This window comes from Megascapheus bottae, chromosome 7 (genome assembly GCF_031878675.1).
Source record: "Megascapheus bottae isolate mThoBot1 chromosome 7, mThoBot2.hap1, whole genome shotgun sequence".
Lineage (NCBI taxonomy): Eukaryota > Metazoa > Chordata > Mammalia > Rodentia > Geomyidae > Megascapheus > Megascapheus bottae.
The window spans coordinates 40,378,791-40,405,178 of NC_143515.1; the positions used below are offsets into that span (position 1 = coordinate 40,378,791).

The 26,388-nt window shown below is 37.7% G+C and overlaps 1 protein-coding gene and 1 pseudogene across 1 annotated transcript; both read right to left on the reverse strand.

Moving 5' to 3' along the window:
• Positions 1–3,003: 3,003 nt before the first annotated feature.
• Positions 3,004–4,164, reverse strand: LOC150060680 (ragulator complex protein LAMTOR3 pseudogene; annotated as a pseudogene).
• A 3,170-nt stretch (positions 4,165–7,334) lies between these two features.
• Mdh1 (malate dehydrogenase 1) lies at positions 7,335–26,320 on the reverse strand. The gene is made up of 9 exons (XM_090336833.1): positions 26,209–26,320; positions 20,435–20,533; positions 19,086–19,182; positions 17,699–17,874; positions 12,855–12,977; positions 9,421–9,597; positions 8,890–9,003; positions 8,283–8,372; positions 7,335–7,694 (listed from the first exon to the last, which is right to left on the reverse strand). The coding sequence occupies exons 1-9, from the start codon at positions 26,209–26,211 to the stop codon at positions 7,569–7,571; spliced, it is 1,005 nt and encodes a 334-aa protein (XP_090192959.1). The 5' UTR covers positions 26,212–26,320; the 3' UTR covers positions 7,335–7,568.
• Between the last annotated feature and the right edge of the window lie 68 nt (positions 26,321–26,388).

The window sequence follows — 26,388 nt, forward strand, 5'->3', positions numbered from 1 at the left end:
ATTCAACAATTATAGTAAATAGATCCAGAAAAGGAGAAAAAGGCCTAACACCTGGGCAATTAAATTCTTAATAATAAATTGTGACCACACTCCATTGTACTGTCTGTGTTGAAGGAATACACAGAAATTCATTTACCTAAGTTGTAGATTATACCCCCACCCATGAGCTATTAAGTTCAAAGATGCAGTTTATCCCAGGAAATAAAGCCTTCAGATAAAGCCTTCCTAGTCTTCTACTCCATTCTGTGCTTGCTTAGTTTTCATTCTAAGCACTTGCTGCAGCATTTTGAGGAATCTTCTTCTCAACAGGACATTGATATCTGTGCAGAATAGAAAATTGTTCCCATTTTCAACTCAAAGGTGGTGTATTTACATAAGCCTGCCTTTCACTTAAATCTGTCTTAATCCTTAAAGATTTAGTAGTTGAGATGCAAAATGCATTTTGAATAAATAAAAATGCATAAGATAAAGCAAACTAAACATATGAAAAAATTTTAACAAACCACCATTTTTAATGTTGTTGTACCTAAAAGCAGTGTGTTACTTAGTAAATACTAGCTTATATGTTTCCTGCAGAAGAGTGAAATGCAAATTTGTATGTATATGTCCTTGAAGAGGCTCAGAATAAGCTCAACCCAAAATATGCTGCTTTGGCATATTGGTTGTTTTGGACCAAAGGAAATTGAGAATTAGGTCTTGATATTAACTATCTAAAGTATACATTCTTCTTTTAGTAGAATAAGTGTACATTTATAAAATGAAATATTAGTTATATATCTGTACTGGAAAGTGTTAGGAAAATGGAGGAGAAAAAAACAGGCCAGACTCAATCTCAACAGGCAAAGAGTATTTACTGAGGCACAGTAGCAAAGGGCAAGCAACCTTTCCATGTGTGAAGGAGGTGGCTTTGAGGGTCAGGCTTATATTGATTGGTCTTAACAAGGAAACAGAAATTGGAAACAAAACAAAACAGGCTGTGGTCTCTTGGGGGCCAAGGGCAAGGCCCCTTGGCCAGGCCATGAATGGAATGCTCTGCCTGGGGTGAAGGAACTTTTCGTTAGGCCTAGGTCAGAATGACCTGCCTGTGAGCAAGCACATATGCATGCACCTGGTGTTTTGCTTGACCTGGGGAAATAAGGCAGGGGTCAATCCTTCATATTCAATCTCTGGATAGATAGAAAAATTGGCCTGAGGCCAAAAGGGGATACTGGGAAGAGGGTTGGTGGTCCTTTTTAAGCTGATAGGGGGCAACATTCAAATGTTGGTTTGGTAAGTCTTGTGTTGGCCAGGTCCTCTTTCTTGAGTGGCTGGTATCCCGTGGACATGAGGGACTTGGTCACCCATGGGGATGTGAAAGTCCACACAGGCTGGGGAAAGTCAGAAAAACATTTGACAATACAAGGTCTACAGATATTGCCGGAATGAGGATGATAATTGGACCCACAAATGGCAGAAGGAAGACTAGAAATGAAAAATTGGAATGGCTTGGCTAGTTTCTGTTTCCTGCATTTCAGGCAGTCCTGGCATTGGTAGATCATGTACCTAACTGGTTCTGACTGATTAACATCTGGTAACTGGGTAGGGGAGAGCATGGTGGACTGGTTAAGAATAACCAGCCAGAAGCTGGGACTGGATTAGAGTGGTTAAGGGATCAGTATGAGGCCTTCATCATTGCCTATAACGACTATTGTTGTCTGGACTATAGAGTATGGATAGGAGACCCACGAAAAATAGAAATAGCAGGTAATAGATACAAGTTCCTGTCCTGTTAGAAGGTAGACAGGTCTGAACATTAGATAGGCATATTTATTAACTAGTTTTTTTTTTAAATCTCTCAGCTCTTGTTAGTTTTCAAAGGGCAAGCACCAAGTGAATCTGAATCCATCCTTCTTATATGCCTTTTTTGCAAGTGAATTTTTGTTGCCAGGACAAGCTTCAACCCAGGAGTATCAATGTCTTGCTGGGATAATGTCCTAGTTGGCATCTCTTTTGTCAGTCATGGGACTTGAATTTGGGACCTAGGCTCTTTTCAGGGGTCCTTGAGCTCTTTTGCCCAAGGCTAGCACTCTAACACTTTGATCCACAGCTCTACTTTTAGCCTTCTGTTGGTTAGTTAGAGATAAGAGTCTCACAGGGACTTTTCTGTTCACCCTGGCCTTGAACTATCATCCTTGGATCTCAGCCTCCTAAGTAGCTAGGATTACAGGCCTGATCCACCAGCACCTGGCCAATTGACATTTTTGCTCATTGGAATGGAGTGAATGATAGATCAAATAAGTCCTTGCCAAATAGCACATTTCCAATTGAAGCAACAAGATCAACTGAAATAGTTTATTACCTGGGACTTATTAAGAATAGAAGCTAAATTTGACCAATATATACTTGTAAGAGTTATTAATTCCTCTGTGGGTTTGACTAATGCTGCAGAAGCTAATCTGTAAGGACAAACTTAATAAGTGGTTATGATGAGTTTTAAAACAGCAACTGATTAAACAATCTGATTAATTTTTAACTGAATAGAGCACTTTCGGATACTAGCTAAGACTGAAACCATTGTCAGCTAAGTATTGAAGATGGCTTACATATAAAGGAAGCAGAGATTAGATACAGTTGTTCAGACCCAAAATCTAATGAGCTTCTTTGTGGCTTGAATTTAAAACTTCCCTGATTTTCTTTTGGCTTGTAGAGCCAGAAAAGTCTTGGTTATCTCAGAATTGCACAGTGACTTTCCTCAAGGCCTGGGCAGCGCACTTTCCTAGGTTTTTATTCTAATCCAAATTGTCCTGCTTTGGCTTTGCAAGGCAAGGAAAGTTACTTTCCAGAGGAGATGGCTGGGAGGCTTATGGCAGAGAAGGACTTGGTGGGCAGTACAGGACAAGTAGAGGTGGGGTCTGGAGCAGAGGTTGAAGGCTCGGGTGAAGAGCACCTTGGATCATTTACCATTTTTTTTTATTTTTAAAAATACTATTTTATTTATATTCATGTATGAAAAAAAATGGCCAAAACTATCATTTATATACATACTGAAAACAGGATTCATTAACAAGTCATATTTAAATTTTATAAAGAACAATCATTAAAATACTGATTGGTTACAGAGAGCAAAGTTGGAAGAAAAGAGTAAGCTATAGTTTTACTTTTCATTAAAGAGAAGCACCCTCTGAAAAGAACTCATTAGTGATAGATATCTACACCGCAAAGTAACTATATATAAAGTTAGTGATTGTACTGCTTTTATTACTTTTACTAAGCCATTTTATCTTCCTCACACTCAATGCAAAGAAATAAAACACAATGGAAGAAAAATATGTCCTCATTATTATTCACAATAAGAGGGACTGCTGCACCTTTGCAGCCTGGGTGGGAGTCCTTTATGATAGGAAGCACTCAAGGGCTCGAGTGGATCAATGAACCATTTTGATTCTGATCCACTGAATAGGATCCCATCCATATGTGGTGACTGCACTAACTCCACGGGAGCTGTGACAGACAGAACCATTTCAGATTATCCCCGTTACCCTCAAATCTCAAGAAAAGACCTTACAAAGTAAATGTAATACCTGATCTGTCTATAAATTAAACTTACAGGCTGATTCTTAGTATAAGGTGGAAAAGGGGACCCTGTCTTACATACATATACAGAAAAGTATTATTGTGGTCTAAAGATTGCTAGATTGACTTGTGTTTTTATAACAAGATAAGGTATACGTCAAAACCACCATCAGATTAAGAAACTTCCACAACTTTGATCAATTCTTCAAACAATGGAGCAAGTTCCTTTTCTAGGCTCACAATTAGTCCTGTGTTGGCATTACTACTGGCTATGAAACTGACCACGAGAGGTAGACGATTGAATTGAACTACCTGGTAGGTGTTATAATAACAGATGATGCTTTTATTCTTGGAAAGTCCAAGTTTGCTCCCTTGGTCTGTTGCAAGGGCAAAAGTAGACAAGAAACCAGGTCGTAAAGCATGCTCAGGAGCATTATCATTGGCCACTTGGTAACTTCTTATACAGGAACCGCTTTAGGTCATCCGCCATGACGGACCCCTTTCCCCTCGGAGGCTCAATCTTGCACGCCTGGGTTTCCCGGCCACCGGAATATCCCCACCGCGTTAGAGCAACAGACGAGTCTCCAGCAAACTGCTGTCACATGACTCCCATTTTGTTTTAAGTCAGGATGTCAAAATGCACAGTACCAAACTTGAGCTTGAGTTTGTAATGAAACCAGATCTGGGTATGAGCAAATTAATTTGGGGTTGCTGCACTTGAGAACCTATTTTGGAAAATTTGGGAAGACTATTAAGTAACTTATCCTATTACCAAGGGCATCTTCAAGGCTTAGGGAAGGCAGAGAGCAAATCCAGTCATTAGGAGGAGGTGGCCCCATGCTCATGCTCCCACTTAAAGGAGATCTGGGGGTCAATCAAAGAGGAGAGACTTCCAAAGTCTCTGTGCCTCTGTCTGCCACAGAACTCACTTACTGGGGCACAGCAGAGGGGGGCAAGCAACCTTTCCGCAGGATAAAGAGGTTGTGCGAGAGGTGGAGTTGGGGTTGATTTTATATAAGTATTAATGAGGAAATGAAAATAAGAAAACAAAACAGGCTGTATTCTCCTGTGGATCAAGGGTGGGTACCCTTGGCCAGAATGGTCCAGAATGGAATGCTGTCTGGGGGAGGGAACCCCAAAACATGGGGTAGGACCTGTCTGTTATAAAAAGGACCTTCAAATGCAAGGGAGAGAGTGACCTTTTTAAATTCCATGGCTTACTTCGGGATATGTGGGAGCTGAGGGGAGGAGTATTTGCAGTTTCTATGACTCACCCTGGAAAGAGGAATTCTTTCTAATTTATTTATTTATTTAGTCATGGGACTTGAACTCGGCCTGGGTACTGTCTTGGAGCTCTTCAGCTCAAGGCTAGTGCTCAGCGCCATTTTCTTATGGTTAATTGAAGAGTCTCACAGACCTTTGTGCCTGGGCTGGCTTTGAACCAAGAGCCTTAGATCTCAGCCTCCTAAGTAGCTAGGATTACAAGCAGGAGCCGCTGGTGCCCAACTCAGGATTCTTATTCTATAGCCACTTTTAGGAAAAAAACGGGGTGGTAAGAGACAATAGGCTAGGTTCTTCCAGACAGCTAAAGCATAAGCCCCAACCAAGCCCTTTCTTTAATCATAAAATAACAGTTCATCTAACTCTCACTAGGAGAATAAGACTGAAGGATGATTGAACTGTGAATATGGTGCTTTGGCCAGATCCCTTTTACCACTCAGCTCCCACCTTCCTCCCCCCACCCCACCCCCTTTTTTTTGGTGCCAGTCCTGGGGCTTAAACTCAGTGCCTGAGCACTGCCCTTGGGCTTTCTCAAGGTTAGAGCTCTACCACTTGAGACACAGCACCATTTCGGTCTTTCTCTGCGTATGTGGTACTGAGGAATTGAACCAGGTCTTAGTGCATTGTGTATGCTAGGCAAGCATTCTACCACTAGCATTCCTGTTTTTTTTTTTTTTTTTAACAGTACTTCCAATAGCTAGCAACTATGTTCTTTCCAGAAGACATTTCTTGGACTACGAGACCTTTACTGGCAGAATTTAAAGGTGACTAGAATTTACCATCAGTGCTAGGCTCCTGGCTTCAGAGCAGTTCCCCAACTTAGTGGATTCATTCTCTTTTCAATATACCAAGGTTTGCTTTTCTCTCCTTTTCTACTCCTACTCTTCCTCCTCTTTTGAGATTTCTTTTGGGAATACTGCCTACTAAGAAGTCACATGCAGCTGAATATTCCAGACTTCAACTGATCTCTGTAATAACTTTAATACATCATACTCTAATTCTCTAACATTTTCCTATGTTTCTAATTAACAGAAGCCTATTAATTAGTATTCTCCTGAGTAGTAGGATCACAGGATAATATAGGTAATTTTAAATAACAATCAACAAGTATTTGTGCATCCATGAGGACTATTATAGCATGCCCTCAGAGATTTATGGTACAAGTGTCTATTATGTTTGGGTACAAGAATGAAAAGACAGCTACTCAGGAGGCTGAGATCTGAGGATCATGGCTTGAAGCTAACCCAGACAGGAAACATCTATGAGACTCTTATCTATTATTAACCACCCAAAAACCATCAATGGAGCTGTGGTTCAAAGTGGTAGAGTGCTAGCCTTGTGCAAAAAACTCTCAGGGACAGCGTCCAGGCCCTTAGCTCAAGCCCCACAACTAACAAAGAAAAGAATAAAAAGGCAATGCATCCTGTTCTCCAAGAAAACAAGAATATATATATATATATATATATAGATAGATAGATAGATAGTAGATAGAGAGAGAAATAAGCATAAACTACAAACATTAACACTACAAAAACTTCAGTAACATTTACTGCATATGAAATGTAAATAATTCCTATTCTGTTACTGAGGAATAGAGAAAGACTTGTAGATGTCATTTATTTTTTACCATGAAAATGACAGTTCTAATTGCACCCAATGATAGAAAATGTTATCTGCAACTTAGTTAACTGCTAATTTTTATCTTTGTTTGCTGCCAGTCCTAGGGCTTGAACTCAGGACCTGAGCACTCCCTTAGAGCTCTACCACTTGAGCCACAGCACCACTTCTGGCTTTTTCTATGTATCTGGTAATGAGGAATCAAACTCTGGTCTTTGTGCATGCTAGGCAAGCACTCTACCACTAGACTAAACTCCCAGCCCCTAACTGCTAATTTTTTTTTAAAGAATTTATTAATGTTGATTTTTACATCATATTTTAAATGACAAGTTTAACAAATAAGTGTTCAAGGAGGGAATCTCTACAATCATGGGACTTAGTATTTAGAACTTAATCAAAATTAGGCTAAGGGTTTGTATGTCATAGAAACATTAATTCATGAAATAAAACATTATGTCTATATAGTTATGTTTATATTTCCATTACCATGTCCATAGCTTTGGGTATGCAGTTATTGAGTCCTCGCTCAAACTTTGGTCTTTGTGCATGCTAGGCAAGCACTCTACCACTAAACTCCCAGCCCATAACTGCTAGTTTTAAGATCAAATTTTCCAAAAAACATGAATGAATCTTTAAGATTTTAAAAAGTTATGGGGTTTTCTGATGTCAGTAACTGAAAAATATATTGAGTCATTATCATAGGAGGATTTCCTATCCTATTCAAATATGATAGGTGCTTTATTTCAGAATCTTTTCCAATGGTATTACTTTTTCCAGCATTAAAAAAAAAATTCACAACCCTTTAGGAAAGTTAGGACATAAGCAAGTTTGTTTTCTGAAAAATATACTAAATATTAGCTAGAAATTAAGGGTCTGAGTCACTCTCACATGAATATATATTTTTATTTAGAATGTAGCAATAACAGCATGATTGTAGATGTTTATTCACAAATCTGTACCACTAAACACACAAACTTTGAAATGCATGTTTTGTTTTGTTTGTTTGTTTTCACAAGTACTTTTAACTACAGCATTATTGTTATTTCGTAGTAGAGTCAAAGACGACATTTAGATTCCTCAGCTTTTGGGTATTTATTTACATCAAAATGATGGCCTAGTCATGCTGAGGACAGAAATTCAAAAGCAGTTTCCTTTTCTTCTGCCAGTTCCTTTGCAGTAATATCCATCTTTTCACGTGAGAAATCATTAATTGGGAGACCTTCCACAAATTTCCAGGTCTTATTCTGTTTGAAAATAATTGCAAGAAAGAGATTTATAATGAAACTAAGATCTGTCAACAGGCAAAAATCTAATTGGAATTTACATCTGTTCCTGTTTTAAAATCTAATAGAAATGACTGAGCACAATTCCAGTCCAGAACCCAAAACTTAATTAGCAGATGACTCTGTTAAAAGCCAACACAATCCCACCAAATCTAAAAAAAAAAAACCCCCAAAACAAAAAAAAAAAACACATAAAAACTTGATTTTGTAAAAAAGAATAACAATGATGAGAACCACTGCTTCCTTTGAAAATATGGTAGACATTAACTGTTGGAATTTAATACTAGAGTTAATGAGGTATAATGTGTCTATCAGTAATGCATTTTCCTTTCTAGAATCTTTTCAACTTGAAGTTATGGTTTATAGAATTTTAAAGCTGAGAAAAATTCATTGAAAGAAAGGAAAAATTTATTAGACCAGATTTTACCATTTTATTCAAAATTATACCACTTTTTAGTAAAAGAAAAAAATGTAATTGCTTTCTCTAAGGAGTGACTCCTCTATCTCCAATACCATACAAACACCCGCCCCCCAAAAACCCACCCTTACCTTGATTACAACAGGGAATGAGTAGAGAAGATCATCAGGAATACCGTAGGAGTTGCCATCAGAGATAACACCCATAGACACAAACTCCCCCTGAAAAACATTTTGCATTCTCCTGAGGTACAGGTATTAGTTTATATAACCAACTGACAAAAGAAAACCAGGTGATTTCCTTATCTGTGTATATAAGGAACTTATACAAGTTCTTACAAGGAACTTATATAAGGAACTTATATAAGGACCTTCATCATGCCTTTCTATGGCAAGTTAATATTCATGGATATTATATTCAACTCTTCCAAATTAGGCATCAGGTAGGCCAAAGAAGCATCATCTTTATTTTACACATAAGGAAACTTAGGCCAAAAATTTTGGTTTGAGAAGAAAAATAGCTTTCCAAATATAATGTCATTTAACCAGCATAATCTTGGATGATAGATGGATGACAATAGCTTAGGTAAGTTAATTGAGTTTCCCAGGGTTATGAGGCTAGTAGACAGCTGAGTTGGAAAATGAAGCTACTTGGCTGGAGTGCTAAGGCCAGGCTCTTTTTATATTAAACCTTCAGGGAACAAAACTAAGAGAGGCCTGTGCAAATCAGGGTCCTCACCTCCGGGGTTCCAAACCAGATGTCTCTGATGTGGTCACCAATGGCTTTTGCAGCAGACATTGCGCTGGACAGTTTCCGAGCCTTGATGACAGCTGCGCCGCGCTGCTGCACGCTCTGAGGTAGGGGCAGGTAGAGGTAGCAGAGTTACTTGAACATAACAAAATTCTTATCAGTTCCAGGTTTACCTTGGGTAAAAAGTTATCCTCTCCCAAATCATTCAGCTACCCAGTGTTGAGCATACTAACCTAATTTTGTCATATGCATGTCTTCTTGAAAACACACACACAGCAAATTTTTTTAGAATGTTTATCATATTACTTATAAAGAAATAAGTTTTGGTATAAAGGTAACCAAATGATTGCTACACAACAGGTAAGATCAGAGTAGATCACAACTGGTTTTGTAGGAATGAATGAAATAAAGAATGTAGTTATCAGAACAAATATGAAGGACATCAATCCTTGAGGTTTCCCCTCCATACCTCAGAGACAATCAGCCGTGTGACTCGTAAGAGTTCTTAAATCTTCTTACCGTAATAAATTCTCCCTTGAGCCAGCTGTCATCTTTCAGAGCTTCATACACACCAACTTCCTTTCCATGCAATTTCACTTTGGCATGACAGACATCCGGATACTGAGTGGAGGAATGGTTTCCCCAGATAATGACATTCTTTACATCATCAGCAGCCACACCAAGTTTAAGAGCAATCTGGTTGAATTTAAAGCAAACATATTACTCAGACAAATAATTCCTTTTTGGGGGGGAGGGGTACTGAGGATCGAACCCAGGATGTTGTACCTGTGGGCAATCACTTTGCCACTGAGCTACATCCCAGTCCTTTTAACAAATGGTTCTTAGTTTCAAAATGTTACCTATTTCACTAAAGCTTCTGAAACTTCAAGAGCACAGAGTTTAAATGATGTGTGAAAAAGACAAAGTTTACTCTTTCTCAACTTTCTGAATAACTTAGTGGCATTAATTGTTAACTTTAAAAAAATATCCCACAATTTGTGATTATTAGTGCAGTAAAGTTTATCAAATATAGAACATCAACCAAAGGTTAGTATTTCTTGATTACATAAATGTAATCTTTGTTTTGTTGTCAGTACTTACATGGAGAAGTTACCTTAGCACTTATGAGCAGTCATGTATTTTAGGTACATCCTCACTAGCTAGATAAAATTTTTTTTTAAGTAATCCTAAATGTGAAATTTTGGAGTTTGAAGGGACTCGAATTGTCAACACGTGACTCTCCCATTTCATAGATTAGGAAAGTGAAGGAAAAAGGTTAGATATATGCACCCTGCTTATGATGGTCACATTTCAACAAACCCATCATGAGTTGAAAATATTCTAAGTCAAAATGCCTTTAACACACCAAATCTGATGGAGATCAACACTTAGCCTTGCTTCCCTTTAATGTATTCAGAATACTTACATTTGCCTATGTTAGCCTATATAGCTGGACAAAAATAATCTAACATCTCACTATTTTATGATAATGTTTTATAAGATGTTAAATATTTAAAAATACTCATATACTTTATCAATATCTGTATCTATATTTATACATTGGGCAAGAAACCCAAGGTCTGTTTTTACTAAGAACTTAAGAACCTATAACCCCCTTGAATGTTAGCTTCAGTGATTCCAAAGTACAGTGAAGAGAATGGCTCCTCTAAGTTTCTTTGTGTTAACTACCTTACCTGGTTTCTTCGATGTTTTGAGCGAATCCAATTTTATTTAGACAGCCACAACCAGGTACAATGCATCCAGCAGATTTTATTTCTAAATATCATTCATGTCAGAGCTAGTCTGTTATCCAGGATAACAGGTCTTTTGCTTTCTTAGACATTTTCAGGTTTGTCATATAGACCTTTTAAGAGTTTTTGGCTAATACCGATTAAATGGCAGCACTGTCAATTATTCAGCTCTGTTTTGCAAATACCCAGGGGAGTGCTCAGCTACCTGAGAGCTAAGACCTCTGAGTTTCGAAACAATTATATAAGACTAGTTACCATCTATGCACAAAGAAAATTATCTCTGGGCTTATTATTTTTTGACTGGGTAAACAACATCTATAAGAGGAAACTGTGTCTTCAAAAACTTTCTAAAAGCTGAACTGACATGCTAAAACAGTGCCTAACCATGGGCCTGTTAATCACAAAAAATATGTGCCAAAAGTGATGGCTAAAGTTTGACAAGATAGCTTCTTTCCTCTTGGCTCATTCATGATTTTTACTCCCATAAAGAAAACTTTGAGGAACTGGGACAAAGTGCCATTGAGTAATATCTCTAGAAACAGAGGTTTCCAGTGAGTGCCTCCACCAACAACTCAAAGAAAACAACAAAAGAGATTTTGTCCGTAAACTCATTTCTCTTTCTTTCTGCAAGATCTAAATTAACTATAACTAGAGCACATATGGTACCTTTCCTCATTCCCATAATACTTAAATCTTCTGTTTCTATACTTCCTAGCCACCAGAACCTGCTTATAGCTCCAAACTTCCAAGAGAATATTTAAATTCTTTTTTTTTTTTTTGCCAGTCCTGGATCTTGAACTGAGTCTGAGCACTGTCCCTAAGCATCTTTGCTCAAGGCTAGCACTCCACCACTGAGCTCTAGTGCCACATCCAGCTTTTTCTGTGACTAATTGGAGATAGGAGTTTCAGGAATTTTTCTGCCCAGGCTGGCTTTGAACCTTGATCCTCATATTTCAGCCTCCCGAGTGACTAGAATTACAGGCATGTGCCACCAGTGCCCAGCATGTATGTGATTATTATGTACATCTGTATGCACAGCATGTAGATGAATTACATATAAAGCATTTAGCTTACAATGAAAGCTTAGTAAGTATAAATTCTTTTTTTCTTTCACTTGTTCCAGGGCTGAAAAATAGTCTCAGTTTAAGACAGTAGTTTTTCAACTTCTGCCTTATCATCTTCTGGTTAAAAGCATAGCTCTCTTGAAACCAAATAAAGCTGTCATTGGATAGAAGAAAAAGCATAGCACTTGTAGAACTAGCCAGAAGTGATAAGCTATAGATGAAGAGTGGTGCCCAGTAAAGTAATGAGGAAAAGAAAGAAGCTTTGTTTGAGAATTTCAACTTTATTATGACTTTCAGGGCACCGGAACCAGTTAGATCAGAAAAAGCCTAAGAAACCAGCCTTTGGTTGCTTTTTCTTTTTTCTTCTGCCAGTCTTGGAGCTTGAACTCAGGGCCTGGGCACTGTGTTTGGTCTTGCTCAAGGTGAGCATTCTATCACTTGAGCCACAGTACTACTTCCAGCTTTTTCTGTGTATGTGGTACCAAGGAATCAAACCCAAGGCTTCAAGCATGCCAGGCAAGCAGTCTACCACTAGGCCACGCTCCAGCCCTGGTTTCTAAGTTCTTTGAAGATCTATTGTTAATCTCTTATTCACTAACTCCTTGACATATTTATTTAAAACTCAAAGGGATAAGGCAATTAACAATTGAAGTTTAGTTGCTTAGTTCCTATGTAGTAAAAGTAGGGAACTTTTAGGGATAAGTGCACAAAATTAAGGAGATACAAAATTGAGAATTAAATATAAAGTTGAAATCTGATTGTGATTGCTTAGCTGAAGGAAAAAAAAATGAAGCAGAATCACACAACACCCCAAACTCCTCCAATATAGAAGATACAATATACAATGTGAATTATTTGCACTAGTAACTCATTTTTAATTGCTATAACCGAAGAATATTAGCAGGTTAATTTAAGTACAGTTTGTAACTAAAAAATAGTTGAAGCTAAAATTCAGTAGAAAGACAACCTATTATCCTTACGAGAAGAGATTTAAAGTCCCTCTAATACATTTAATGATCATTTACGCTTAATTTAGCAAAAAAAAAAAGTCTTCCTAATAAACAAAACTTATTTCAAAAGAGAAAAAGGTTTAAAAGTTGAAACTCTTGACTTCAAGGGCCAAGGGCCTTTTTCTTACTTGAGATTTAGCTCGGTTGTGATCCAAGCGAGTCAAACAGCTGAAATTCTCTTTGGGGATGGATGGAGCTGACTTGGCGGCTGTCAGACAGTTGGTATTGGCTGGATTTCCCACAACGATGACCTACAATGCATGGAAAGCATAGGTTTGTAGGCTGTATAGTTATTACTTAATTATCTTAGGATTCTCTAAAAGTGAATAACAGCTTGCACATCAACTTTGTATAAGCCAGACATATAGAACTACTATTGGAGTTTGTAGGGGATTTTTGATCCTCCCTTGTAAAAATAATTTTCTTTCCTTTTTCTTTTTTGGTTTATAATTGGTACAATGAAAACATGTCTTATTACATATGGGAGTCAATTGGATAGTACTAAGACTTAGGGCATATGTCTATTTTGCTTTTGTGTCAAACAGAGAGAGCATTAATGCATTTATCTACTTAGCTACAGAAACAAGATCAAAGTCATTCATAAAATTTTCCTTACTTTCGAGTTTATGACAACAATTTGTGTATGAATTAAAGGTGCTTCTTAAACTTGCCTAATCTTCAGCAGTACCTGAACTATTTCATTTTTTTCTTTTTTGTTGGTATTTCTTTTCTTTTTTTTTTTTTTCTTTTTTGTTGGTCGTGGGGCTTGAACTCTAGGCCTGGCACTGTCCGCGAGCTCTTTATCTCAAGGCTACAGCCCTATCCCTGGGCCTGGGCTTTTTCCCTGAGCTCATCGGCTCAAGGCTACCGCCCTCCCCCTTGAGCCACAGCACCACTTTCAGTTTTGATCCTTAGATCTCAGCCTCCTGAGTAGCTAGGATTATAGGTGTGAGCCACTGTGCCCAGCTTACCTGTACTATTTCTCAAATACAGATTATCAATCATTTCTTCTTCCAAATTACTTAACTGTTAATACTTATGATAAAATATTTTACCCTATTTTTTGTACTGTGAAGGTTTAATCAACAATGAACTATAATAAGGCATAGGGAAATGTATGTGGACTTCTAAGTTACGAGAATCTTTAAGAAAATGACTTTTAAAACTTTATTTTGAAATATTATGAAATTTAAGAAAAATTGCAAGCATATTTTAAAGACTGACTTCAGACCATTTCCTGTACCTAGGTTCACCTATTTGCTCCATTCCTCTCCTATTCCCTTTCCCTTTCCATTTCTCTCTCCCCTCTCTCCTTTTCCTCTTCTGTTTCTCCCATCTTCTCTCTTCCCCTGGACACACATTCTTATATTTTTCTTGACCCATTTGAAAGCAAGCTATAGCTAATACAGTCCACTGCCCCTAAGTATTACAGTGTCAGTAACACTACTTACCCCCCAACAAGCACATTTCTAGCAGCAGAACTACAAAGCCAGTCTGTCTGGAGCACATAGCACAGCAGGCTCAATAATCTTGTAATCTTACCAAGAGATCTGTGATTTTTCTAACTCAACTCATTTCTATTAAATTCTGTTAATGATTATAGGAAATAAAAATGTAACTATTTTAAATGAAGCCTACGTGAAATTAAAAAAAAGTAGAAATCTGTAAGGTATCACAGATAGAACATTATAATTGCCAACTTGAAAATTCTCTTTTTAAAACAAAGACATTTTCTTATACTTTTTAAACAAGTCATTGACAGGAAAGTGCATTAATAGCATATCTCTATCAAGCAAGTCTTTTTTATGGGACAATTCAGGTCTAGTTAACTGTTACTTCATTGACAAAAGGCATGTTTTGTAATATTAAGAAATCTTTAGAAACAAATGAAAACATCTTGAACACAAAGAGACAGAACAGAAAGTCATAAGGACTCAATTTCTTAAGAAACAGCATACTAAAATTCATTTGTATTGTGAAAATCTGGGCATAAGCCAGGTGCCGGTGGCTCACACTGGTACTCTTGTCTACTCAGGACAATGAGATTTGAAGATTGCAGTGAAGCCAGCCTGAGTAGCAAAACTCTCTGAGACACTTACCTCCAGTTAACATGAAAAACCTAGAAGTGGAGCTGTGACTTTTTATTTTTTTGCATTTTTTTAATTGTAATTAGTAAAAGGGTTACATGATATTTGCCAGATAGAAGATGCATTAATTCACGTACATTGATACCCTTTCACATGTCTTGGTACCCATTCCCCCCCCCCACCCCCCCACCCGTCTTGGTTTTCCCCCCTTCCCTATCAAATTTCAAATAACCAAATACAAATAAATTCAATATATCAGATAACAAAGTGAGATACTATAACAATATGAGATAACCAAGGGACAGCAAAGGAGATGAGAGACAACATAGTACATTAAGGACAACAATCATTCGTTATATGGCTTTTGTTTCGATATCCTGGAGGTCCTTTCAATTAGCTTCATATTATATGGCCTTATGTATCAAGATTTTGCTCTATTGCAGATCTCTGCTAGTAGAGCCCAAGGTTTCTATTGATTATGACGAATGAGGGAAACCATTGAGCCTAAGTTCCTTTGAGTCTGGCTTACTTCACTTAATATGATTTTTTCTAAGTCTTTCCATTTCCTAACAAATGGGTCGATGTCATTCTTTCTGACAGCAGCATAGAATTCCATTGTGTACAAATACCACAACTTGGTGATTCACTCATCAACTGAGGGACATCTAGGTTGGTTCCATATCTTTGCTATGGTGAATAGTGCTGCAATGAACATTGTTGTGCTAGTGGATTTAGTATGCCCTAGTTTCTGGATGGTTGGGTAAATGCCAAGTAGTGGAATTGCTGGGTCATAGGGGAGTTCTATGTTTAGCCTTTTGAGGCACTGCCACACTGCTTTCCATAGTGGTTGAATGAGTTTGCACTCCCACTAACAGTGTAGTAGTGATCCCTCCTGGCCACATCCCCTCCAGCATCTGTTATTATTCGTTTTCCTGATCCTGGCCATTCTAACTGGTGTGAGGTGGAATCTTAGAGTTGTTTTGATTTGCATTTCTTTTATGACCAGAGATGTTGAGCATTTCTTCATGTGTCTATAGTCCATTTTTGTTTCTTCTTCAGAGAAGATTCTCTTTAAGTCTTTGGCCCATTTTTTAATGGATGTTTGTTACTTTGGAGATTAGTTTGGGAGTGATTCAATTTTTTGAGTTGTTGATATATTTTAGATATGAGGCCTTTGTCTGTTGTTTGGTTGGTGAAGATCTTCTCCCACTCTGTAGGCTTCCTAATTAATTTACTAGCTATGTCCTTTGCCATACAAAGAGCTGTGACTTTTTAGCCTTGACCAAAAAAAAAAAAAAAATCTCAGGAACAGCACCTAGGCCTTGAAATCAAGCTCTAAGTTTAGGAAAAATGTGGGCATTAATAAGATACCATCTCTGATGAAGCATTGATTATGCTTGCTCAACACATTTCCAAGTAATATGCCTGCATTTACTCCCATTCCTAATACAAACTATTATATTAAGTCTAAAAGTAAAAGTCATGTTAAAAACAAAGCAGCTCATTGGATTTTCTATCCTGAAGTTCCTTAACATGATTCCTAGTAGAGAAGTAAAGTGTCCTTAAGAAAAAAAGATATGAAACAAATTATGAACAATATAATTAAAACAATATCAATAATTTCAATAGAGGAGAACCTAATAACTGGACTTCAGTGTACTTTATTGAGTAATTTCCTTATGGCTAACTGCTACAAGAATCAGGCCATTAAAATAACACATTAAAATAAACTAACAAAGTAAGTGAACCACCTAACCTCAGGCATTCCCAGTTATTTTTTTTTCAGTCTGTATATCATGCTTGTCAAATTATGCAAACGTTTACATTGTTTAAAAGTTTTATTAATTTATTGTGGTTTTTTTTTTTTGGCCAGTCCTCAGGCTTGAACTCAGGGTCTGAGCACAGTCCTTGGGCTTTCCCAAGGCTAGAGCTCTATCACTTGAGCCACAGCACCACTTCCAGCTTTTTCTATGTATGTGGTACCAAGGATTCAAACCTGGATCTTAGTGCAAGCATTCTACCACTAGGCCAAACTCCATGAGGCCCACTTTTTTATTTTCTGCCTGACTTGTGTGTTCTATTTTATCAATATATATTAAAACATGTCTAACTTTTTTAAATTGTATTTTATTGTTAGGGTAATGTATAGAGGGGTAACAATTACAATCGTCAGGTAGTGGGTACATTACTTCTCAAACCTTGATACCCTTTCTCATGTTTTTGTCCCCTTTCCTTTCTCCCCCTCCCAGTCATCTTGTTTTCCCCCTTCCCTTCCCTATTTCAAATAAACAAATAAGTGTATATGCAGTATACAAGGGAATAAAGTCAGATACAGTAACTATATGAGATTAACCATAAGCAAACTTGTATAACTTTAAAAAGGAGTCCTTATCTAATAAAGACTAAATTGTTTTTTTCTTGTGTTTATGCCACTTGTGCTGCATTATTGAAAATTAAAATTGTATTAAAAAAAAAGAAGATACCATCTCTGTTGCAAAGAACAAATGGGTCTCATGACTATCTCTTTTTATAATCACACACACACACACACACACACACACACACAAACAGAACACATGGAAAGGTCTGAAGTGGTCCCACACAGCAAAAAGGCATCAGAAAGTTGTCTTTGTAAGTTTTAAGAATGAATACTACATTTCCATTACATGGTAACAGGCAAATATCTTCCAGCACTTCTGTATATGGGTTTCTGTACTACAAAGAAGGAGATCCACAGAGGTTTTATCAAGCAAACCTCTGTGTCTGTATTTACTATCATTGCATAGAACCAGAAACAAAGAGGCATTTTTTTCACTTGAACACTGAAAGCAGACGTTTCAAAGTACAAATAACTAAAATCTCCATTTAAGTATGATATTACTTACCTTCACTGTTTTCTTAGCATATTTATCCAAGGCTGCACCCTGGATTTTGAAGATTTTTACATTTGCTTTCAGTAAATCTTTTCTCTCCATGCCTTCTCTTCTTGGCATGGAGCCCACAAGGACAGCAACATCCAGGTCTTTGAAGGCAACATCTTCCTTGTCTGTTGCAATGATATCTGTGGACATAGCAAACGACATGCAAAGCTACTTAAATACCCAAGTGTAATGTTTCCTTTTTCATATTGAATCTACTCATTTATACTTTGACAGAATAACTAACTTTTACATAGGAGACTGATACTCCCTTTCAGGACTGAATAAAAGAAAGACAATATATTAATTTAACCAGCAGAAGAAATGGCAACATTAACTTTTCATTTTCTATTTCAATAATTAACTTTATTTTGAAAATTCATTGCTCATGATTATATATAATGCAGAGTTTAATGACTTGAAGCAACATGTACTTTGTACATATTACTACAGATAACACAAGGAGCAACTAATTAGTATTAAGGTTTAAGATACCAGTCATGAATTGAAAATAGCAAATGTTTATTGAGGAATATATCAGGGATAATGCTAAGAGATCTATATTACAATCAAACTTAATTTTCATAAGTTATTTCTGAAGAAACTTAGGTTTATAAAGCTGAGCTAGTCACCATGTAAGACAGTAAGGCTATAATTCCAGGCTATCAGTCCAGAGACCAGAGTTCAATTATTATGTTACAGTGTCAATTTGATAATAGTCAAATCAAAATCTGACATGATATCTGAACTAACTTTTCAATCAAATTTAAGTCTTTGGTCTTACATTTCAGTAGTAGTTCAACAAAGGCATTTATCTTAATGCATGTGGGTTTTTAACAAAATACATAGTTTATATGATTGGGCCAGTTTACACTTTGTCTCAATCTGATGGCAGCTAGGTGAATTGAAACCACAGATAACGGAATAGCTAGCTAATATCCAGGGTTGTATATGGTTTTGAAGGACATCCTACGGAAATGAGTTTCTGTTACTGTTAGCATTAGCATTGTTTCTGTTAATATTAGCATTATTATTACTATTACTATTACTATTGTGCTGCGAACACCACAATGTTGGCAATCTCAGGTAAATCCCTAGGCAATATTATGCCTAATCAGTATAACAGATGGTATGTAAACATTGAAAAAAAGAAGGCTTTTGCTTGACATGAACTGTTTCTCAATTTGCCATTATTTATTCTTGGTATTTGTGCTAAAAAGTACTTGTGATTCAAGAGACAAAAATGAAATGTTTATAACATAATTTCTAATAAAATCTTTAACAAAAATTTCCATCTATTTTTTGTCAGCTAAAACATACTATGAAACCCTTTCCGTTTGCCTCCCCAACTTACCTCTCAGGAGGGGAAGGGCACAGTCTTGGAGCTCCATTAGGACACCCTCCAGAACGCCCATCATGGGAGTAATATCCAATAGCACAAGAATTATAGGCTGCCAAATAGCAAGGATAATGTCTGTCAGTGTAGATTAGGTCTCCCACTCAGAAAAAAAAGTCATTTTTCATAGTTTGTTTACATATACAATTTCATTCATTAGTCATAATCACTGTTTTAGGAGCTCAGGTAGCTAATACTATATCACTACAAATCAGTAATGCTTTGCTAAAAGATGCAGTCAAAGAACTGGGTTCATGCCTGTGAATCCTAACTACTCAGGAGGCTTCAATCTGAGGATCAAAGGTCAAAGCCTGCCCAGGGAGAAAAGTCCCTTTTGAGACTCTTATCTTCAATTAATCACTCAAAAACCAGAAGTGGTGGGACTGGGAGTTTGGCCTAGTGATAAAAGTGCTTGCCTAGCATGCAGGAAGACCAGGGTTCCATTCCTCAGTACCACATACACAGAAAAAGCTGAAAGTGGCGCTGTTGCTCAAGTGGTAGAGCACTAGCCTTGAGGACAGCCCAAGGACAGTGCGCAGGCCCTTGAGTTCCAAGCCCCAAGACTGGCAAAAAGAAAAAAACGAAAAAAACAGCAGCAACAACAACAACAAAAAACCAGAAGTGGTGCTGTGGTTCAAGTGGTAGACCACTAGCCTTGAGTACAAAGAGGCTCAGGGATAGTGCCTAGGCCCTGAGTTCAAGCCTCATGCAGTGAAAGGAATTATGGTTCTGAATTTTAGAGGAGTATGTAAAAGAAACATCAATAGGTTGCCTTTATTATTATTATTAAATCAACTACTGAAGTTCATGGATAGCTGTGTACAATATTTGACATGAAGGAAGAATTCGACTGTATAAATCAAGAGCAAGAATAAATAGTAGTGCATATTAATCAGATATGCTACACTTTGGGTTGTCTGTTTCCTGCTGGGTAACAGATTTTTCTATTTATTTTTGGTTCAAAAGACCATTTATGAATAAGCACATACTGATTCATTAACTTTCTCACTTTCTCAACTTGCTTTCCCCAGCAGTCACTGTCATCAGCGATATCAGTGACTATCACTTGCTGGTTTTACTACATTAACTACATTAGGTGAAAGAATTTTGACTGACAAATTATTTGTAATGCTTGGAAGGATGGATATAAACACATTACCAGCTTCCATTTATAGCAAACTGTCTATTGCAGTTAACAGGACCCCTCCCTCTTTCCTTCACCATGTTATGAATGTGTATGGCATTAATTACAGGATTTTACTAACAATATTCTTGTTCTAATACAAGACTTATAGAGATGCCCTTACCTGGTCTTTACCAAAGATGGATCCATTTCCAATACTGTATAACAGTGAATATGCAATCTGACCAGCTGCTCCAGTCACAAGGACTCTGATTGGTTCAGACTGTAATGAAAAAGATCCATTAACATCTTATCAAAAAGTACTACTTTAATAAAGTAGATAATTAGGATTTTAACAAGACATAAATTAAAAGTAAGCCAGGTGCCAGTGGCTCACACCTATAACCCTAGATACTCAGGGAGCTAAGAACTGAGGATCAAGGCCAAGGAGGAAAGTCTGTGAGATTATCTCCAATTAACCAGCACAATGCCAAAAGTGGAGCTATGGTTCAAGTGGCAGAATGCTAACCTGGAGCAAAAAAGGTCAAAGATAGAACCCATGTCCTGAGTTCAATCCCCCAAGCTGGTGCACACCTATGCACATGCATACATGTACACACGCACATGCACACACTCGCGCGCACACACACACACACACCCCTATAATCCTAGCACTTGGGAGGCAGACTCAGGAGAATCACCAGTTCAAGACCATCCTGGGTCACATAAATATGGCATTACAGGTCAGGCTAAAGTAGAGAGATCCTGTTTCAAAGAGCCTAGTGCTTGTGCTTTAGCAATTTCTGGCAATAAAAGAAAAAGAAGTGAGTGTACCTTTTATTTTCTTCATAACTAGCTTAGCAGAAAACAAACTTACCCGTTCCAATCAATATAGTAGATACAAATCAACAAAACATGTATTCTTTGTTCACACATTTAGTAACTCTCACATAATAGGGGAAAATTTTATTTTGTATTTACTTACATAATCTTACCCGTTATGGGAAGGGGGTTATTTTACTATGAAAATAGCCTTCACAATGATTGTGTTACAAGCCCAGAAGAACACCACAAATCCTTATTATGTGAATCCCCACTTTCATACCACGACAGTAATAGTGATTAAAATTTCCCATTTATATTAAGCCAAACTGTTAATAAAATAATTAGTCATGCTTCAATATAACTACTCTTCTTTAAGAAAATAAAAATGTCTGGATTATAATGAATTTTAGTATTAAATAGCAAACAAATGACAACAGTAACATGTAGTGACAGTTAAGAGTCTGATGCTGAATGAATGTGCTTCTACTCTTTGTCACCGCTGTCTCTATCTGTGTGAAGAAATGGCCCAGTTAACTGAGTGGAGACAGAAGTTTTATTTAGAATTCTCTCTTCCAGATGAGTCATCCCCTGACCTGGAGAAAAGATGGATGACCTTGATGTCTATTGTAGATGTCAAAGAGAAAAAAAAAATCTCAGGAAAGTGTCAGCTGTTACAGAGAAGGAAATCTGATTAAAGAATATGCAAAATGTAATTAACATAAAATAGCCAATTTTAACAATTAATTTCATATCCCTAACAGTTAACAGATATGAATACTTTCTATTATATAAACCTCCACAATATTTAAGAGTTATTATTAAGAGTTATTACAACTTATGGAAAAATCTTCAATGCCCTATACATAATTTTCAGGTTGTCATGTTCCCCTCTTCCTTGAAGCCAAGTAGGACAGATGAGAAAAAGGGAATGAAGAAATTATTTTCTTCTCCTTTGGTATACAGGCTCCTTAAGGACCTTAAAAATAAGAAAACAAAATACCTCCTGTATTTATGCTTCTCAATGAACTATAATACGTGTCACGTTAGGTGGAGCCTAAATATTTACTGCTTCCAAATGATTAAAATGTTTAAGATATATTTAGAAACATGGAATATACATTAAAAAATTTAAAGGTATTTTTACTTCATTCATACATATTTGTATCGAGAAAGTTGGAAACTAAAGGACCATAGTTTCAGCTATAACGAGCAAAACTATAGCACCATTTCTTGCTTGCTTGCTTTTTTTCCTTTTTTTTGCCAGTCCTGGGGTTTGAACTCAGGACCTGAACACTGTCCTTGGGCTTTCTCAAGGTTAGGGCTCTACCACTTGAGCCACAGCACCACTTCTGGCTTTTTTTTCTATGTATGTGGCACCAGAGAATTGAACCCAGGTCTTTGTGCATACTAGGCAAGCACTCTACCACTAAGCCAAACTCCTGGCCCTATGGCACCATTTCTTATCAATCAACTGATAGTGACTTAACTCACTTATTAAACAGTAAAGAAACGAATTCCTATCATGTGCTTGGTACTAATTTAACCTTCGGAATTTATTTGTGAACCAAATAGATTTAGAGAGGATAAGCCAATTTTCTAAAACAGGACTAAGAGGCAGTATGAAACAGCTACCAATTAGAGATGGCCTGTAGAGCCAAACCTGGCCTTTGGTCTGAACACCACAACTCATTAGTTCTGATCTTGGATAAGTTACTTCTCTCTATTGTTTTGTCATAATGACAGGAAATTATAATAGCAACCTACTTAACACCCAGGGTTTGTTATATTGAGATAACTGTTATAATTATAGTCTCTGTCAAAATAGAATTTTCTTTTATGTATTCTTACAGCCTGAATTTTTTTGGGGGGGGTGGGGAGAGGTCGGTTGTGGGGCTTAAACGCTGGATTTGGGTGTTGTCCCTGAGCTCTTCAGCTCAAGGCGAGCACTCTACCACTTGAGCCACAGCATCACTTCCAGATTTCTGGTGGTTAGTTGGTGATAAGAGTCTCAAAGACTTTCATGCCTGGGTTGACTCTGAACCGCAATCCTCAGATCTCAGCCTCCTGAGTAACTAGGATTACAGGCGTGAGCCACCAGAACCCAACTATAGCCTGAATTTTTTACATGTTTGTTACTTTTTTTTTTTTTTTTGCCAGTCCTGGGGACTGAACTGGGGGCCTGAGCACTGTCCTTGTACTTTTTCAAGGCTAGAGCCTTTCCACTTGAGCCACATCACCACTTCCGGCTTTTTCTATATATGTGGTACCTAGGACTTGAACCCTGGTCTTTGTGCATGTTAGGCAAGCACTCTACCACTAGGCCAAAGTCCTAGCCCAACATGACTGTTACTTTTGAGAACAAATATGCCTTTGACCCATATTTGCACTATCATACCTTTGAATGAATGAAGGCTCAGGAAAAGACAAACACTGCCCTATGTAAAACAATTTGGGATTAGAAATGAGTGGGGAGGGATACTATCTATCAAGCTTAATCTCCCAGGAAGTCAAGTAGATGGCTAAAATAGTCAATTTTAGAAGTTCATTTTAGCTTCTAAAAATGTGTTCACAGTCCTTAGTAAAGAGGCTGTGGCCAGCTAATGAACAACTAATTCAATCTCAGCAGTGGCTTTTTGTGTCTCTGGGCAGATTTCTCATGTAGGCAATTCTATCTTGTTATGGGTAGTGGAAAGCTTAGTTAGAAACAATGTTTGATGATGAAATAGGTAAAAAAAAAAAAAGCACATATTTGGTTCTTACAGCTCTTCTGAAACACAGTAATTGAAAAGCAGGATGGTGGGAGTCCCACTGATTTCTCACACTGTTTCAGTGCCAATGCAGGTTACTATTCTTTGCTCAGATTCTGGGCAGTCTGCCAAAATCCAAGAAGGAATGTCTTTGCTGTTGGTAGGGGACTAATGACCTTCCTGCAGATGCATGGCCATATCTTGAGAATGTGCTAAAGTATCAGTTGCAAAGCTAGAATGTAAGTGTTTTTTTTTACTATTATTCCACAGGAAAATGCTTGTACTCCTTTCTAATTTACATATATTTCTGTAATACAAGTGATAAGCACTGCCAGATTCTTTCATACAATTATTTTTTATGAACACAGCAAAGAATCTTTCCTTTAAAAACTGCTTCAGATTAGTTTACAAAATGGCTTTCCTTTTTTTTTGAATACAGGTCTTTGTAGTCTAGGCAGGTTTCAAACTCTTGATCTTCCTGCCACAGCATTCTGTTGCTGGGATTACAGGCTTATAAGGCCACCATGTTGGGCTTGGTGGCTCTTTTCTAAATCGATGATTTCCTTTAGATGCTCTCCTGAAGAAACTAGAAGCTTGAATAAGCTTCTTCCATACACATGGACCATCTCTTGTGTTATCAGGCACATTCCAGGGGTTAGGACAGGCTGGGCTACTTTGTAGCTACTATACAGACCAAGCCACAGGACATGTGATTTGGGGAAAATCATTTGACTGCCCCAGGTTACATTTTATGATTAGATGAAATCTCCAAATTTTAGTCCAGTTGCCAGATTCTAATATTCTAAGTTACAAGGAATAAAGGCATTAGATAAACTACATTCAGTGAAAAGTGAATTCCTATCTGTATCTTGAATCTTCATCCAGAACTTCAGCTACAAAAAGTAAAATTTCACAATATTTAAGTACAAAGCAATAATTGTATGTGGGATCCTCAGTACAAATCTTGTGTGACCTTGAGCAAATTAGTTTTCTCTAGGTCTCAACTCAACTTTAATAATTCAAATGGGGATGTTCTTTTAAAGGTTGCATTCAGTTGTAAAATTATAGTCATATATTTTCTGAGAATAAGTTTCTCTCTTTCTTTTTTCCTTTAAAAAAATTTAGGACAGGGGCCAGGAGTTTGGCCTAGTGGTAGAGTGCTCGCCTAGCATGCACAAAGACCCAGGTTCAATTCCTCGGAACCACATACATAGAAAAAAAGCCAGAAGTGGTGCTGAGGCCCAAGTGGTAGAGCTCTAGCCTTGAGAAAGTCCAAGGACAGTGCTCAGGCCCTGAACTCAAGCCCAGGACTGGCAAAAAAAAAAAAAAAAAAAAAAAAAAATTTAGGACAGAAACCACTGCAACTAGAATATAAATGACTACTTACCTGACAAATAACTAGGAAACAATTACCATGAAATAGTACTGTCCTCTTTGAGCCCTTTATAAAGCTTGAGTAATGCCTTTGCCTTATATAGTTTTTTTTTTTTCAGGTTCTGGGAAATTTTCAGTTCATCCAAGCATTTTTTTTTAAACAGTCCTCACTCATTTTAGTATTTTTGAGATAAAGGAAAAAAAAACTGTTCTGGATATAAATAAGACCCCTGAAGCCATTTTCCTAGTCTGGTGGCAAATGTCACCTTCAAACAGTGCACAGATTATTCCTACGTCAGAGCTCCCTCACCGCCTCCCCTTCTACAGCAGGGACAAGATAGGGAGATCTAGATCCAGACCTTCAACCACAAGATGGTTTACTGTGTTACAGACAGTGCTTCCGGAAATCATGAAACAGGCAACAGTGAAGAATACCTGCATTCTAGTGTTCATCGGCTTGTGATGCTAACCTGTCCCTGGCCATAAGGAGTTCAATGAACGGGTTTAAATGACATTTTGTGAAACTAGATATGGCGGAGACACGTCTCCTGCAAGGTGAGTAAGCAGTACCGTAACAACCCCGGGCTTTTTGCTTTCAAGAGCCGAGTGACTGAAAGCTCTTAATAACATTATGACTTAAGAAAGAAGAAAAAAAAAAGATTAGAATACAACTTTTCCCTTCCATCAAACCGCTAGATTCTTACGAAATCCTCTATCGCCCTTGGAAGAAAATCAGGACTCGTCGTTAGTCCCCTGACCTGGCAGCAGGACTGAAATTACATTTCTCAAAGGCGGCGATTTCCCCAGAGCCCTTGTAACAGTTACTCCCCAGGGGAAAATCAATCTCCTCCCAATCCCTAGGTTACTGCGACCGTTCCCCGAAGATGGTTTACAAATAGTGCAAAAGACAACGGCCTTGCACTGGGCCCTTTCAAAAGCTCATCAAGCACAAAAAGCCCCACTGAAGGGCACGAAGCCAGAGGCACTGCAGGAGCCAGGGGCCCACACTCACCATGACTGGGAATTGCTCCGACCACTTCAACACCTGCAAAAGGAGGATCTGCTAGTCAGGTCACCTTTACGGCGGAACCGACTCGGAGAAGACGTGTGGTGCTCTAGAAGAGGATCGACTCCCTGCCGAAACGCCCCCCGGGAAATGTAGTTTTGGCAGCCCAGGCTCTGGCGCTGTCTC